Source organism: Musa acuminata, chromosome BXJ3-3 (assembly GCF_036884655.1).
Source record: "Musa acuminata AAA Group cultivar baxijiao chromosome BXJ3-3, Cavendish_Baxijiao_AAA, whole genome shotgun sequence".
Taxonomy (NCBI): domain Eukaryota; kingdom Viridiplantae; phylum Streptophyta; class Magnoliopsida; order Zingiberales; family Musaceae; genus Musa; species Musa acuminata.
The window spans coordinates 2,169,751-2,186,155 of record NC_088351.1 but is presented as its reverse complement, the minus strand read 5'-3'; the positions used below and the strand labels follow the sequence as shown (position 1 = coordinate 2,186,155).

Here is a 16,405-nt window from a genome sequence, read left to right as displayed (position 1 = left end):
ATCCGTAGGTTTTGATGGAATTTGTAGACTTTCTGATGTTTCTTTTTGTTTCATATATTTTTTTGGTTTGAGGAAATATTAATGTGCTAGTCATGGGTTTATATGGAGTTTGGAACGCCTCATTATGGTTAAATAGTTACCCCCCCTTCCTACATCGCGGTCGTCCATGAGAACTCAGCGGGCGACGTGAGATCTTGTAATACATTCGGATTAATTAGTATATTGTTACATAAAGTAGTGATAAGTCTGAGATTCAAATCGAACGTCATGTATGTTATTTAATATAATAAAAATATTTTTTTTATTTTTTATAAAAATAATTTAGCAGCACCCGTTCAATTTGAAGTTTTTTTTTTTTTTTTTTTTTAACGTTTTGAGCTATTGTTAAAAGGAGTGATCTAAGGATGTCTACTGTCCCTGAACCCAAGGTTTTCACCTTTCGAGGTTGAAGATGAATCGATCTACAGCACTTGGGTTCGAGACGGAAACCTAAAGGTAAGTTGACCCTAAAGGTAAGTTGACTAAACCCAACTGTAATCACTATACGCCTACTAAAGGCTAATCTTCCCCTTCAAACTCAGACACTAATAATGTTCACCAACTTTGTGAGTTTAATATATATTTGTTTTCCTCTTCATTTGTTAAAATAAAAAAAAAAGTTTGTTGGTTCATGCGACGGTTTATGTGATACCTTTAAATTAATTCTATATCAGAAGTGAGCAATGACTAAGATAGATCAAATTAGAGTTATACGCCAGTTAACCTATAACTGGCCTATAACTCTAATGATTATGACATTAGATCAAATTAGATTATGACATTCGATATCAGAGTCGACTTAGTATGATTACACCTCACATGCACACTAATTGAGTGGAAGAGATTGTAACACTCTCAATTAGTCCAGAAGTGAACAAGATTTATAATTGAGAGTGTTATGGTTTCAAATTTCACTTGAACTTTGACCCCTAATCCATAAGGTGCTTCCCCTTTCGAAAGGCTCTAAACAGTATTTTTGAACCTTGTTTTATCCCATCTAGCTCTGACACCCCTACGCCTCGCTTAGTCGCGCTACGATCGTTGATTTTGACGAAGTTGGTCATGCTGTCATTTCTATACTATCGTCTCCGACAAATGTTTACTTTCCTCTGTTGGTGAAGGGTCTTTGGATAATGGAAAATATCCCATTTTCCAAACTAAAGGTCACCCAACTTGCTGACTGCTATTCTGTATTTTCTTTTCCTTTGGACAAGTACCTGATGAAGAGTTATCGTATGTTTATAAGTATTTTAGGATTACGGAAGCAAAATGTCCAAAGAGGACTAAGGAATCCTTATGAATAAAAAAATTCTAAAAATTAAAACTTTAGTCTTATATAAATATCTCATATCCCTCCTCTTATTAGGGGAGAAAAATGTTAGAAATATTTTGAGTGTTAAGATTTGTAAAAAGGATGAGATAAAAGATACAAACCCTTACGATTTATTGGCCTATGTTGATAGATAGTTGTTTTTAAAATTAAACCACCAAAGAAAGTTTAATCAACTTGGAAAGTACTCATATTTATGATTGGTGATCTGATTTAACCGTGTAATAATTTTGCTTAAAATTGTGTGATATGATTGACATGTGTGGTGGGTATAATAGTTTTTTTATTATTATCGATATGTTATCTTTGACGGGCAATTTTAACTTATCGATGTGAATAAAACTTTATTCTTATATTTTAAAAATATGGTGAATTTAAGTCATTTTGATAACGAAAATTAAAATTCTTAATACACGTATTTTTCTCACAACATGCTTCGACTTATCCTCTTCGCATATAATACGTTTGTAGAAACATAAAACATATTGAGTACTCACAGATCCTCACTTTGACTTATGGATTGTTGTTTTACTTTTTGGAAATACCTTTTAGTGACTAATGGAACAAATGGATCGATAAGGAGTATAGTATGGAAGAGGCACTAAGTCTAATCAGTATTGTCCCATCTAAGATGACTAGTCTTGGCAGTAGAAGCCACATTATCGAGTATAGTTTAGAAGAGAGACACTAATTCTAATCATTAATGTTCAATCTAAGATGACTACACACAATATAAGCCACCCGATCCGATGGTTAATGATTAGAGTAATTATACATTATTCATTATAGTTAGACCTTAGACTGTCTCGATTTTTAGATTAAAAAAAATTATATTGAAATCCATATAGCTATGAAAGTAAAATATTTAGTTTCATTTATCTTAATATCATTAATTTTATCGATGAAAGTACAAAAATGATAGGTAAAAAAATAATTTCAACGTACTAGTTACGTCTTCAATAGTGATGGATGATAGCACTACTGGAGACCGCGAGTGATTGTTGTGGATGAGGAGAAAAAACGATGGAGAGAGATGAGACATAAGGTGAGAAAGAAAAAGACACAGATGTTGACGCTTTGTATCTACATCGACGCTACTCAAAAACTGTATTATGCAAAGTGACGAAATGATCACTAGTTATCTACATCTATATCGATGTAGATATAATTGTCAAGCGACCCTTTCATCGTTCTACATCTGTATCAGTATTAATATAGATGTCGAGCGACTTTTTCGCTACTCAACAACTGCATCAACGTGTCGCTTGACAATTGCATCGACGTCTATGCAGATATAAAGCACTAAAAGGGTCGTTCGAAAACTATATCGGTATCAATACAAATATAAAACAACCCTCATCTCTCATCATCGTTCTTCCTCCTCATCAATAACAGTCACTCACGACCTCTAACGACATTGTCGTCTACCATCATTAACTAAAATATTAAAATTATATTTTTATTTATTATTTTTATATTTTGTATTGATAAAATAGATGATGTTATAGTAAATAGAACTAGATGTTTTTATTTATTATTTTCACTTTCATATCGAATGTAAATTTTTTAAGTCTAAATATTATAGATTTGATTTGCATCCAAAATGACGGTTCACATCGTAACAAAATCAAAATCGCAAGCTATAATTTCTAATTAGTGAGTTATATGACTTTTTTTTTTTTAATGTGTCCACGACCAACAAAAAGAAATATAGAAAAATAATGCTTGGATAAATTAGCCATCAAACTATCGATCGGCAGTCACAATTTGAGGAGAAAACTTTTCAACCGAGTTAGCATATGCTTTCACCGAAAGCTCAACAAAGTGTCAGACAAAAACTTGTGACTGCTTCTCGAGTTCTTGAGACGAAACAATCATTGGAGCAGCTGTGTCAATCTCACCCCCACCAAACTACTCACGGTTGCAGCGGAGTCCTCAAAGATGCAATCCTTTGCGGCATCGCCGCCGCCCTCCTCCACCCTGCTGCTGGATTCGGAGGCGTCGAAGAGGATATCGACATTATCATCGAAGCAAACGCTACCAAAAATGCCATGCAGATCACCTGTTCGATGAAGACCGACGCAGTGGTCGGCATAGACGTCGTCAAAGCATTGATCCATGAAAGGGCTCCAGGGGATGGCATCGACACCGTCGGCTGCTGCTGCTGCAGTGTGATCGACGTAGCTCGGCAGTTCCACGGCCTGACGACGCTCTTCTTCGCAGGTGGCGCTCGGCTGCTGCTCTTGCGCCGGTGGCCGTGCCTTGGGCATTTGCAGCGGCTGCGGAATTGGATGTGGCTGCAGGAGGGGCTGTGGGAACTTGACGTAGCAGCTGATGTCGAAGTTGGTGACTGCATTGGGGCCTCTGTACTCTATAGCGGCCAGATCGTACGCCTGGGCTGCCTCCTCCTCAGTACCTGCGGACATCAGCCAACAAAACACCCTCAGCGAGCGGTCAAAATCTTAGGCATCCCAACCACAATATTATCATATAATCGGATTGGGACATCACCCCCCCCCCCCCCCCATCAAATCTCACATCACTGGATGGATCGATAAATTCGCGAGTATAATAACTTTTTGAAATTTATAGTTTTTGAATTATGTAGATAAATAGTTTTATAAAAAAAATGAGACTGGTAATATAACAATAGATCAGAGATACTGAGAAGATGAGAATATAATGAATATAACAGCGATTTTCTAAGACTTCGATGCCCTTCAAAAAAAAAAATCATATATTTTGATGATAAACAAAGAGTTGAGAATATTTTATTTTTTATTTAAAAATCTACTATATATATATATATATAGAGAGAGAGAGAGAGAGAGAGAGAGAGAGAGAGGGAGTGACCAACGTTGACACGTGACAACCTCTGAGTGGCACCACGGACCAAGGGGAGCGAAAGACGGAGATACCTGGTGAGCATACCGCACTTGTGTGTCACGTGAGACATCGTGAGCAGCATACGCATTGTACAGGGGTGACGTGGCATGCCGTGGACCTGGTGCACGGGTCTCGTTCGCGGCCCCGGGCTCCTAGTGGCCACGTCACCCGTCAAATCCATGCTGAACGGAAATTGCTATGGTTCCGACCGAATCGATCCCCCGTGAAAGCCGTGCGGTCGCTGTGGCTACGACCTGACCTGTGGGTCCCGGAAATGGTGACGCGACTTTCGGGGGGGTGACTCAGTTAAGCAGCGTCAGAGATGGTTGCATGGATGCCATGTGGCACGCGAATCACGACAATGAAGACGGACTATCCACGACTTCACCTGAACCCTAATGGTGGTGCAGTGAGTTCGCATATGTCTAACATCACCCTTTCTATACCGCATATTGGGATCGTCGAGCATGCCATCAAGTGAGCGATGAATCCAGAGTAGAATGGAATTTCTACATCTAATAACACTAATAAAAATGGAGACTTTAAAGTGATGAAGCTGATCATGAATGATGATTTTTAAAAGTCAAAAAGAACGAGGAAGAGCAAGAAGAGAACGTACCGAAAGTTCCCAAATAGAGGTACTTGTTGCCAAAAACTCTTCCGATCCTTGCTTCCCACCGGCCATTATGATGATGCCTGACCAATTCCAGCCATTGTCAACACCAGAGTGGGCCTAAACTGATGTTGGCCACTTAATTTATTTGTGTCAGAAAGAGCATAATGAATGGCCTTAGATGACAATAAATATAATGAGAGGGGGAATTATATGTATATATATAAAAAGCCTGATTTATTTGGAAGATAATTAGCAGTAGCATTAAAAGGAATTGATAAGACATGATGGTGGGTTTAGTAAACTAAGAATTCCATGGAAGTGATGGTGACACCAAACCAGACCTGGCCACGCCACGGTACTTGGAGACACCTCTGGAGAACCCATTGCTCCGCCGCCGGAGGGAAGCTAAGTACTCTTCCTTTGACATGTTCTGCATCTCCTCATACTCTTTTGTGTGAGTGACAAACTGCTTTTACATGCAAGCGTGTCAGCGACCGGTATCTTTCTACATCAATGAAACACTAGCTTGACATTAAGCAGCTTCTCCCGTCAAAACCTCAGACACGACGACTAGCGATTTGATCAATGTAAGAATATGCACTTAACTGGAAAATTTAGAGCTGAATCCGGACCCCAGAATTTGAGAGCAGCGAGGTCGTAGGCGCGTGCTGCAGCTTCCTCATCATCATAAGCACCTGCACCATGCGTCAGATCGCAAGTTGAATCTGGGTAGAACAGCGAGCATCCATTCTTTTTCTTCGGAGGAGGTGCTTTGCGAGTGGTGTGACTTACCCAAATAAACTATCCGGGGATGTGAGACATGGATCCATGAACCACATGCAGGCCACGAGACAAGATCCACGAGAAAAGAAAGGGGGGAGAAAGCACAGATGTCAGCAGTAAAGAAAGGGCATTAGAAAAGGTGAATAAAGAACGGATCAACAGCGATCGGCTGGCTTTCACTGTTTGTAATCCCAACACGAGTGTTGGTTCTCTCTAACCTTGCCTTCCTTTCTTGTTCTGAATGGGGTTCCAGCAGTGCTTGTCCCAGAGGTGAGCTTCATACCTCCCCGTCCATCTATGCCTGGATGACGACATGCGTCGTCGTCAAGAACCAGCATCAGAAATACTAACCAAGTTTCTTTTCTGCCCCTGCTGTGAGGAGGGGTGGGTAGTTTTACCTAGTGACTCCTCTGAAGGCCGAGCTTCTCTTGCCATTGCCCAACCTCTTCTTATCTGGGTTGGCACCTTTCTTCGCACGCCTGGGTTTCCTGGGCTTGCTCACTTGGAACGCAGAAGAGGAGGACAGAGTGCAAGAGTTGGAAGAGGAGGAGGAGGTGGAGGGAGAGAGTGGAAGAGATAGGGAGGCACTTTTCATGGGGTTTGGTGGTGCAAAGCGTTGAAGGAATGGGGTGATGGGTTTGGCTCTTCGGAGAGGGGGGCCTGAAGTGTATATGTATATATAAAGAGAGGGAGAGGTGGGGGAGGGGAAGCTTACCATTGTTTTCCATTAACACAACTCACATGCTGATGCATCGGTTCAGCTTTTAGCTCGAGATTGTGAACCATGGCACAGAGGTGTCAGATAGAGCCAAGTGGCTCCAAGATTTGCCCGGAGAGTTACTGAGAGAGTTGAACACTTGGCAGACAGGCTCACCATGCTCCCAATAGGGCTTGGTCTCCCCTGCACACTCTTGCTTCTCTCTCTCTCTCTCTCTCTCTCTCTCTCTCTCTCTCTCTCTCTCTCGTGTGTGTGTGTGTATAAGTTGTATTGCGATTCACACACGATAACACGAACAGCTGGGCAGCTAATACGTTCATTACGACAGCGGAAATCTATGTTTGATGCGAAGGCACGAAGAAAGAGAGGGAGCATTTGATGGGAGATGCATGTCTCAGTCAACGAAAGCGAAGTTATCTATTATGATCAAAATTCTCCTCTTGTTAAAGTCTTACACGTCCGTCTGCGAGATTCAATCGTACCGCACGAGCTGGACGAGACGAATGGCTGAGGAGTGAGAGAAGGTACTTCTCATCCACGAGGAACATGCACGAGTCGACTGCGTGTATTTCGAGTGCTTATACCGCAGCTTTTAGATAGTTTGCGTTTGTGGTGAATGAAATGATAGTGAAGAAGGAAAAAGATGGCGGCGGCAATAGCGAGACGGGAACCAAAGAAACAAGTAATATCTAGAAATCATTGGTTGGCCGGTGAGGTAACGGCGGTCTGCAGCACGCAAATCTTGTAAGATCATGAATTGGTTTCATACCAACCTTGATGACGAAGACGAGATGACAGTGTCATTTGAAAGCGAAATAAAGATACAATTCGTGGTGTTGATAATGGCTTCGTGCTACGTACGCATACGAGTCAACTCAAGAAATCAACAATATCATGGTATAGATCACGACATTATGTGGCAGAACCACTTGTGCTAACCATTAGACACCTTATCTCGCCCTCTTAGCTCTTCAGCATCCCAAAGTCATAGGAATCGCTACACAGGTACCACTCATGCGTCGTCGTGCGAGTGTGCGTGCGTCATGCAAGAGCGTGGTGTTCCCCCGTGTCTCACGGGTGTGTACCATATGAGAGCAAGTTGTTGTACAGTATCATAACACAGTTGCTTATTGAATGGGATTGAATATAAATAAGCCATTTCTCAGCCAACATTATAGTGAAAAAATATATTAAAATTAATTCAAAAAATAGATTAAAAAAAGAAAGAAAAGAGAGAAGATTTCTTATTTTCATTCTTTCTTTTTATTTCTCCTTCATTGCTGATGTAAAATATCTTCATGTTTTTTCACGATTGTGCTCATAAAAGAATCATACCAATTATATCTTAAATAACTCCTCTATAATGCTTACACGAGATCGAAGAATACGCTTATAATAGTATTTGCATACCTTCGATATTTTAATATTACTACTCTAGTAATAACCTACGAAAAGAAAATATTATACTTGTACAAATGGTTCTCAGCCTATCGTATTCCGCTACTCGACCGTCCATTTCCACGATGAGAAAGCCACGATGATGTTTGTCTTCGTCATGTCGAGCTGCCAGAGGATATAAAGACTCAAGAAATTGACGGTGATATGAACATTAAAAATAAAGAATCTGAACATTGCATCAATGTCGTTGACAGAAGACTATATGATAATAGAGGAGAATAAAAAAATTAAAATTAAAAAAATTATATCGAGAATGGATTTAAACCATACTATCACATGTAAAATTATTTTGAGGGGCATGTGAATCCAAGAATTCTTTCACCAAAACCATCGGTTAAATGAGAAGAGATGAAAAATAAGAGAGAGAAAAAAATAAACGAAAATAATATATATATATATATATATAGATTAAATATGTGAATAGGAGATCATATTTAAGTGTATTTCTTTCCCAAAATATTATTAATTCAAGTTTAAACCAAATAGAAGAGAAAGTCTATATTTAATTCTTTTATATTACAAAGAAATTTGACTACATCAAGATAAAAATAATATAATTTTCAACATCAACTGTATTTATAATAGGGAAAAAAAGTTCTTCGCACTTGAAATATTATACACTGTTTAATATAAATAAGATAAATATCTTTATATGAGATTATGGCGATACCTTCTTTCTTTGCTTGGTGAACAATATTATCTATCATGATAATTATATTATTATTTTCATTTTGATGAAGATTGATGAATTTTATTCTATCACCTATGAGATGATGACCACATCATAAATCAATTATAAATTTATGAATGTCATGGCCATAAAATATTTACCTTAATCTTCATCAATAGTATTGGAACAATCTTTATTATTTATAATATTTTCTCATTTAATCATGGTATTTTTTTTTGATATGGCCTAAATTATCAAACCTATAACACTTAATTTTCTTTCGATTTATATCATTATTCGAATAAGACTCTAGCTTATTATTAGTATCATTCTTTTTTTTTATCTTTATCACTATCCATTTTCTTATCTTTAAAAAGGACATCTCTGTATTCCCTTGAGGTAGAAACTCTCGTTATTTAATAAGCTAAATATTCTTGAGAAGTAAAAAGATTTTTTAACTTTATTAAGGATAGTTATTAGACCTATCCTTGAACAAATATAACATAAAAAATATTTTTTTTAAAGATCATGAATAATATAATATTTTATTTGTGTATCAGAAATAGACTCATCTAGATCAAAAAAATGATATATCTCAATATGAATTTTTAATATTAAAAATATTTTTTAAATAATAAATAAATCACTTTGTATAGCATTTATCAAATCATTCACTAAATACTAAAGTCGAGCTATATTCTCTTGATATCTCCATAGTATTTCATTATATGTTGTTGTATTCATACCAATCACATCTTATATATCATATCCTATGAGATAAGACTCAGAATGTGTTTTTCAGATTTTATAGTTAAACTAATTAAAAAATTGAATATGAAATCTACAAACTCAACTATTGTAATTCATAATAAAAAAAGATTTCCTTTTCACCAAGAAGATTTTGAAATATAAATACCATTCTTGTGGCTTTGATAGTATGTGAAGAAAAAGAAAATTCACATGCTAGTATAATCCTCATATAATAGTAATAAAGTACTACTAACCTAAGATCAAACCAAAAAAAAACCAAGACAAAAATAGAAAGAAAATTACACTAAACTTCTCATAAAAACATTTACAGGATTTTGAACTACTCTTAAACTTGATCCCTATAGACATAAATGCTTAGACTTAAATAAATCTATAATATAGATGTCATCTATTTATAGATATAGAATAATAATTTAAATTAAAAATTATCTCTTAAAATTTTATCTAATTAAATTTATTTTAAAATAAAAAAAATAATCTAAGTTTTTTTTAAAAAAAAAAACTTTAAATTTAACAAAAAGACGATCAAGTGTATCATCTCATAGACGCATAGATTGAATTTAAACCATACTATCTGTTTGAGGGGCATACTGTTGTGAATCTTAGAATTCTTTCATCAAAGGTAAGGAGTAGAGATAAAAGAGAAGATAGAGGAAAACAAAACAAAATTAGAAGATATACATAGAAAAGATTAAACGTGTGAAGAGACGAACAAAGCAGAAAATTTAGTTATTGTAGCAAATTGTTTTACACCCCCCCCCTTTCGTTGACTTTTACGTTGACCGATAAGCTGTTTCCACAAGCATTTGGTGAAATCATAAGATTGTTTCTTACAAAAGACCCGAAGCTGCATTGGACGGACCCATCTGATCTCAAAATCCCAAAAATATCAGCCAACTGTAAGTACAGCGTAAGAAGACTCTCTGCCGTCAACTGTCAGCACCATCCGTCACCTGAAGTCTCTCACAGACCAGGAAACTTGAAAAGCTTCACCTTCACACCGCACTTCTTGGAGACGATCTTGGCATTCTCCGTCAAGCCGGTCACCGTCACGTCACACTTCAGCTTCACGGTGATCGTCCAGCTCGTGACGCCGCCGAACTTGATCTTCACGGGCACCTTCACGTCGATCTCCAGAGGTACCTGCCGCTGTGTCTCCGCCGTCACCAAAGCTTGGCGGGCGGCCGACGACAGACGGATCGTGGACCCCTTCAATGCCGCCACGAACACCGTCACGTTCCCCGGCGACTGGTAGAAGGCAAGCCAGGCGCCGGTGCAAAGCGTGACGCCGTCGTAGGCTACCGTGATGTCGCTGCCATCGCGGTAGTAGATGCCGACCTTCTTGTTGGGGTTCTCGGCGCGGACGGTGGCGTCGAACGTAGGGGATACAGAGGCAGCGGAGAGGTTGAAGGAGGCGATGGAGAGGGCGTCGATGGAGTACTGGGGGACCCGGGGTCGAAAGACGAGGTATAGGATGTCGGCGACGACGGCAAGGAGGAAGAGGAGGGCGCCGAGCCAGGCGAAGACAAGGAAGCAGCAGCCGCGGCGGCGGGCGTAAGCCTTCGCGCGACTACCGTTGCCCTTCGGCGGGACGCGGAGGACCAGGTCCCTAGGCACCTGGATCACGTAGCTTCCCGGCTGCCTCACGGGATTGGGGAGGATACTCTGGGAGGATGCGGAGGAGCGGGGGCTCTCCCAAGGATCCGGTATCGGTCCGGTGGCAGGTTCCGGCTGCACTGGGTGGACGCGGTCAGCCATCATCACTGTTTCCTAGCAGGCAGTCGAGTGAGCTGCAGAAGGAACAGCGACGGGATGATTCGCTGATTACACGGTGAAGAACAATAACAGATCGTTGTTTTTATTTTTCCTTTTTTTCCATCTTTTCCATCGTCGATTTAAAGCATTGAAGAACGCGTGAAGAACAGAGAAGCCGGGGTCAAAAATGACAACGGAGAAGACATAAACGTCACTGATCCAAGCAGCATAAAAACAGAGGTAAACTCCTATAATTACTTCGAAGTGCCAAATGTTTCGAAAATGAGAGACTCACAGAACATGAAGAAAAATCTAAGATATACTCGATTTAAGAATGGAGATCGGAAAAAGTCCAGATTTTGATTCATCTGGAACACCAAACTGGAGATTTTGAACAATCTGAGGCAGCAACGAGTTCTAAGTAATTCGGAAACCAATAGGAACAAAAACATGACGGCAAAAGCGAAGCAAAGTCAGGGTGGTTTTCATTCGTCCCAAATTGATAACACCCTCAATAGCGAAGAAGAAACAACACAGCAAAATTTAGAGAAACAGAGGATTAGAGAGAAGCAAACAGAGACATCACAAAAACGCAAAAAGTGGGCTTTGATACATTCAAAACAATTAACTCCTTGGAGATGGAGGAAGAAGTAACTGACCAAATCTAACGTACCAGTAGTAGGACTCGGCTTGGCTTGGGAAGGGAGCAGGAGAGTGATAAATCAGTCCTCCTTCTCTTCCTACTTGTATTTAGCCAGACAAGAAGAATCCGACCACCTCAGTGGCGGCGGGGACTTGGATTACGAAGGGAGCAGGTTTTCTTCAAGCGAAGCGACCCATCATTGGAAGACCGAAGCTTTCCTCTTATACTGAACCCTGCTCGTGCGGCGGACAGATGCTGCGGTCTTCCTCTCGGAAATGACCTCATGGGACAAAGCCCACCCGTCCGATCTCCCACGGTCGACGACGGGCAAAAAAAGTCAGCACCGTTCGATCTGCTCTGCTGGTGATAGCGGTGACAGCTTCGTCCGCGTGCGATGCGCTATCGTCGCCAAAAACAATCAATTTACTACCACCTCAGCAGGGCATGTTTTTGGTGGGTCCTTTCTTTCCTTCTACGTGGGTCCCACACGGCTCCATCTTATTGTTGATGGTTGGTTGCGTCTTTGGGTATAGGACCCAAGGGACACAGATTATAGCGGGATCCACAGCTGTGGGGATTATAATGGCTGGACAAGTGCAGCCGTCGAACAGGTTCATCCAATCGATTCTAAGATCCATGCGTCCAACTTACAGAATCCTGACCCGAATCCATCACGCCATCATCCCATCCAAACCCGCTCCATTGAATTGGTTTTTTATTTTTAAAGTAATTTTAGGTTGATTTTACAATCAAGTGTAACATAATTTATCTATGAGCATAACCAAATATTTGAGAGGGCCAATTACCACCTTCTGGTGGCGGCGGTGGGGAATGGCCATGGTCTTCCTTACGCCCACCGCCGTTCGCTTCCTCCCCTGCCGTCGGCATGTCGTCTGTGCATGCATCGCGAGCCCGTGGCGGCCACACTCGTTCGTTTAACTGATTCCGGGCTCGTTTGTTCGCGTCGTTTCCAACACTTTTGCGTTGTATCGCTGTCATCCGTGGTGGGCCCACGAAGAGCTGGCACATGGCTGTGCTGAGATGGAACCCACCCACCCACCCTCATTGCAAGTATTACTTACTTATCAAGAAGCAATAAAGAGAGAGAGAGAGCTGGAGCAATAAAGGGAGAAGCTTAGCACGCCGACCAGCAGCAAAGACATTGATCGATCGTTCTCACTTACTGATAGATTTGGTTATGATCGTGTTTACCGATCTATCTTCTAGTATTCCAGTGGTTACGTGTTGTATGAATATTCATGGAATGAGAGTATATTAAAGAGTATGCAACTTTCTTCACTGGCATACACATATACTACTCCGTTTTACCAGTCTTTAGAGTGAGATGCGGGCAACGTGGTGGCCATCGTCCTAATCATATGGTTTGAGTTGTTCCGAGCATGTAATATATATGTATAATCTCAAGCATGTGAGGCCACAGAAATGCTCTTTTTGCATATGTCACACCGCAGTGAGAGGTTCCTTTGTGTCTGCAAGCTATAAGCTTCTGCCACAACCATATGTTCCCTCAAAATTGAAGAACCATCGAACGCCATGGCGTTCCTCTCCAAGTCTTCCCTCGCTCTCCTTCTCTTTCTGCTTGCTGCTTCCGCCGTCCGTGGGCAGCGGTTGTCTCATAAATTCTATTCGCGTAGCTGCCCCGGCTTGCAACCTCTGATTCGTGACATCGTGCAACATGCGCTCCGAGATGATCCCACGTTGGGAGCTTCCATCCTTCGCCTCTTCTTTCACGACTGTTTCGTAAATGTCCGGACACGGCACCCCTGTTCCTCTCAACTTGTTGCTTGTTTGTTGAGCCAGTCACTCGCCGTACATGTAAATGCGTGTTTAATGTTCCCATCCTCCTCAGGGCTGCGATGCGTCGGTCCTCCTGGATGACACACCGTTCTTTGTTGGCGAAAAGAACGCGCCCCCGAATATGAATTCTCTCCGTGGCTTCCAAGTTATAGATGTCATCAAGGCACGCGTCGAATCGCGTTGCCGGGCAACTGTGTCTTGTGCCGACATCTTAGCTCTCGCAGCTCGAGATAGCGTCGCGTTGGTTAGTATCATCGATCAGATGCATGCATGCATCGATCACCTCCATTCGGTAAACACTACTCCAAGTACTGATACATATATGTGTCGCGGTGGTGCTTACTTAATTTGCAGCTTGGAGGGCCATACTGGGCGGTATATCTGGGGCGCAGGGATGCCAGGACGGCGAGCCGGCAAGCGGCCACCTTGAACCTTCCACCGCCCGGTGAGAGCTTCACCAACCTCGTCTCTTCGTTCGCGGCCAAAGGACTCGGCACTCGGGACATGATCGCACTCTCGGGAGCACACACTATAGGTCAAGCACGCTGCAGCAGCTTCCGCCCACGCATCTACGGTGACAGCAACGTGGACCCCAGCTTCGCCAGCATCCGCAGGCAAACCTGCCCGCCTCTCGGTGGCAACAACTTAGCTTCGCTCGACGTGCAGAGCCCCACGGTTTTCGACAACAAGTATTACCAGAACCTCGTGGCCCGGCGAGGCCTTCTCCACTCGGACCAGGAGCTCCTCAATGGCGGATCCTTCGATTTCTTCGTACGGTCGTACAGCTTGAATCAAACGGCTTTCTTCAATGATTTTTCGTCGGCGATGATAAGGATGGGCAACATCAGACCGCTGACAGGATCCAATGGGGAGGTCAGACTGAACTGCAGAAAGTGGAACTGATGATGGTTTGTCTTATTTTTTGTGGGGTGGCTGAATTGCCATCTCATGAGTTGTTCTCTTCATTCTTGATTCTATTCCATCTTGTGTCCGCCGCCCGACCTACTCCTCGGGATCGATGCAGAATAAAGTAGTTGCTTGTAGAAGTGATTTTTATGTGATGAGGCTTCTTCCTCCTTTCCATTTCGTGAACACCTCATACAGTTTTCTTTCTTTCGAATGTTATCATGCACAGCACAACCCTGACTGAGATTAGGTGTTAAACTTAGAATTAAATAAAGCAAAGTAACTTTATTGGGAATCTAATCTAATCTAATCTAATCCAGACAAGAGCAGATAATAGAAGACACAGAAAAAGCATGGGTGACAAATATAACTATCACAACGCTTGATTCAAATAAGTTTGATTCAAAAACACTCTTCGCACCATTACAACTACAACTAGCTTTCCATGCCACTGAGCTAGCATTTACAAGGGTAGAATAATCATGTCATGTACCATAAAATAGGCATTAAGCAATCATAGCTTCACACCAAAGCAACTTTGATTGTAGAACAAGCTTTCGCAAGAGGGATTATCTCCTTAACTCCATGTCAGGAAAGCATAAGCCTCACTGTCCCTTTGCATGCATTTGGACCTACGCTTCACCTACTCTTAAGGCTAACAATTCTTTTATTTCTTTTAGAGACAACCAAAGCTATACCTCTTCGAATATCTAAAATCATATACTGATAAGTAGATGAGATTTCCCTAACTGTTTGAGGAAATCTCTCTACTCTGTTGAGAGAAATCCTCTAACCTGTTGAAAAAAATTCTCCCTTCTAACCTGTATAAAAGAAAGGAGGATATGTTAATAATAATCAACTTCTTCTACAACTTGTTTATCTATTTATTTTCTAACATGGTATCAGAACATCGTCTTGGCTTTGCTCATCCACTTCTTCTCTTTCTTCATCGCCGGCCTTGCTCCCTCTCCTATTTGCTGCCTACAGCAGACACTCTCCGTCGTTATCACGCAAGGAGGAAAACATTCTCTCAGTGCCTCCTCAATAGCGGTGAACGGCGAACAGCGGTGTCTTCCTCGCTTCCCGGCCAACAGCAGTCGCAACTGCTGCATCTTCCTCTACCGCAGCAGCTTTCACTGCCGCTTCCCTCTACACAACGACGCCTCCTTAACGGCGGTGTCCTCCTCCTCAATAGCTACGAATGGCGAACGATAGTGTCTTCCTCGCTCAGTCTTCCTTGCTTAACGATGGCTACCACGTCTTCCTCCTTCGCTGTCGCGGTCGCTTCCCAGCCAGCAGCAACCGCAACCGCTGCATCTTCCTTCCTCTACCACAGCAGCTTTCGCTGTCGCTTTTCTCTATACATCTAATTGCTGCAGATTTCTCTCACTACAGTTTCCTTGAGTAACACTGTAGATTTTCGCGGCCATTTCCCGACGAACCGCAGTCTTGAGTACCGTTGCAGTTTTCGCAGCCATCTTCCAGCGAACTGCAGCCTTTACAATCCGCTGCAGCAAGCAGCAATCCACAGCAGCGAACCACAGTCTACATCTAATTGCTGCAGATTTCTCTCACTGCAGATTTCTCTCACTGCAGTTTCCTTGAGTAACACTGCAGATTTTTGCGGCCATTTCCCGACGAACCGCAGTCTTGAGTACCGCTACATTTTTCGCAGCCATCTTCCGTCGAACTGCAGCCTCTACAATCCGCTGCAGCAAGCAGCAATCCACAGCAGTGAACCACAGTCTTGAGTATCGCTACAGTTTTCGCGGCCATCTTTCGGTGAACTGCAGCCTCTACAATCTACTGCAGCAAGCAGCAATCCACAGTAGCTACCGACAACTTTGGGCACTGTTGTAGATTGCCCAATCTGCTGCAGCAATCTATAGCAGCAGCCCCCTCCCTCATTCTCCACCTCTTCTAAAAAAAAAAAAAACGAAGAGAAAAAAAAAAAAATTGTCTTCGTTCACTTCTTCTGATGTTTCAGTTCCTGTAGGGACTCCCACTTCTTG

At 41.7% G+C, this 16,405-nt stretch overlaps 3 protein-coding genes across 6 annotated transcripts; 1 reads left to right on the top strand and 2 right to left on the bottom strand.

Moving 5' to 3' along the window:
* Positions 1-3,099: 3,099 nt before the first annotated feature.
* LOC135632728 (ethylene-responsive transcription factor WRI1-like) lies at positions 3,100-6,283 on the bottom strand. Of its 3 annotated transcripts, none has more exons than XM_065141447.1 (6): positions 6,053-6,283; positions 5,664-5,955; positions 5,478-5,566; positions 5,213-5,376; positions 4,875-4,951; positions 3,100-3,785 (listed from the first exon to the last, which is right to left on the bottom strand). In XM_065141447.1, exons 4-6 carry the CDS (start codon positions 5,305-5,307, stop codon positions 3,244-3,246), a joined length of 714 nt encoding a protein of 237 aa, XP_064997519.1. In that variant the 5' UTR covers positions 5,308-5,376; positions 5,478-5,566; positions 5,664-5,955; positions 6,053-6,283; the 3' UTR covers positions 3,100-3,243. The 3 variants fall into 3 exon arrangements, with proteins under 3 accessions (XP_064997519.1, XP_064997518.1, XP_064997520.1); XM_065141446.1 differs by having other exon boundaries at positions 5,213-5,337; XM_065141448.1 differs by having other exon boundaries at positions 5,478-5,955.
* A 3,688-nt stretch (positions 6,284-9,971) lies between these two features.
* Positions 9,972-11,849, bottom strand: LOC103977007 (NDR1/HIN1-like protein 13). 2 transcript variants are annotated; one of them, XM_009392389.3, is made up of 2 exons: positions 11,700-11,849; positions 9,972-11,061 (listed from the first exon to the last, which is right to left on the bottom strand). In XM_009392389.3, exon 2 carries the CDS (start codon positions 11,030-11,032, stop codon positions 10,235-10,237), a length of 798 nt encoding a protein of 265 aa, XP_009390664.2. In that variant the 5' UTR covers positions 11,033-11,061; positions 11,700-11,849; the 3' UTR covers positions 9,972-10,234. The 2 variants fall into 2 exon arrangements, with proteins under 2 accessions (XP_009390664.2, XP_018679485.2); XM_018823940.2 differs by having other exon boundaries at positions 10,139-11,061; positions 11,686-11,780.
* Positions 11,850-13,125: 1,276 nt separating this feature from the next.
* On the top strand, positions 13,126-14,533 carry LOC103977008 (peroxidase P7). Its single transcript, XM_009392390.3, has 3 exons — positions 13,126-13,436; positions 13,540-13,731; positions 13,842-14,533. The coding sequence occupies exons 1-3, from the start codon at positions 13,224-13,226 to the stop codon at positions 14,388-14,390; spliced, it is 954 nt and encodes a 317-aa protein (XP_009390665.2). The 5' UTR covers positions 13,126-13,223; the 3' UTR covers positions 14,391-14,533.
* Positions 14,534-16,405: the final 1,872 nt, after the last annotated feature.

Excerpts from the sequence above, each read along its gene's own strand:
- LOC135632728 (XM_065141448.1), bottom strand. The coding sequence starts at position 5,307 with ATGCAGAACATGTCAAAGGAAGAGTACTTAGCTTCCCTCCGGCGGCGG. Across the intron at positions 4,952-5,212 it reads AAGTACCGTGGCGTGGCCAG|GCATCATCATAATGGCCGGT; the intron begins GTCTGGTTTGGT and ends GGAATTGGTCAG. Across the intron at positions 3,786-4,874 it reads CCTCTATTTGGGAACTTTCG|GTACTGAGGAGGAGGCAGCC; the intron begins GTACGTTCTCTT and ends TGATGTCCGCAG.
- LOC103977007 (XM_009392389.3), bottom strand. The coding sequence starts at position 11,032 with ATGATGGCTGACCGCGTCCACCCAGTGCAGCCGGAACCTGCCACCGGA.
- LOC103977008 (XM_009392390.3), top strand. The coding sequence starts at position 13,224 with ATGGCGTTCCTCTCCAAGTCTTCCCTCGCTCTCCTTCTCTTTCTGCTT. Across the intron at positions 13,437-13,539 it reads TTCACGACTGTTTCGTAAAT|GGCTGCGATGCGTCGGTCCT; the intron begins GTCCGGACACGG and ends CATCCTCCTCAG. Across the intron at positions 13,732-13,841 it reads CTCGAGATAGCGTCGCGTTG|CTTGGAGGGCCATACTGGGC; the intron begins GTTAGTATCATC and ends CTTAATTTGCAG.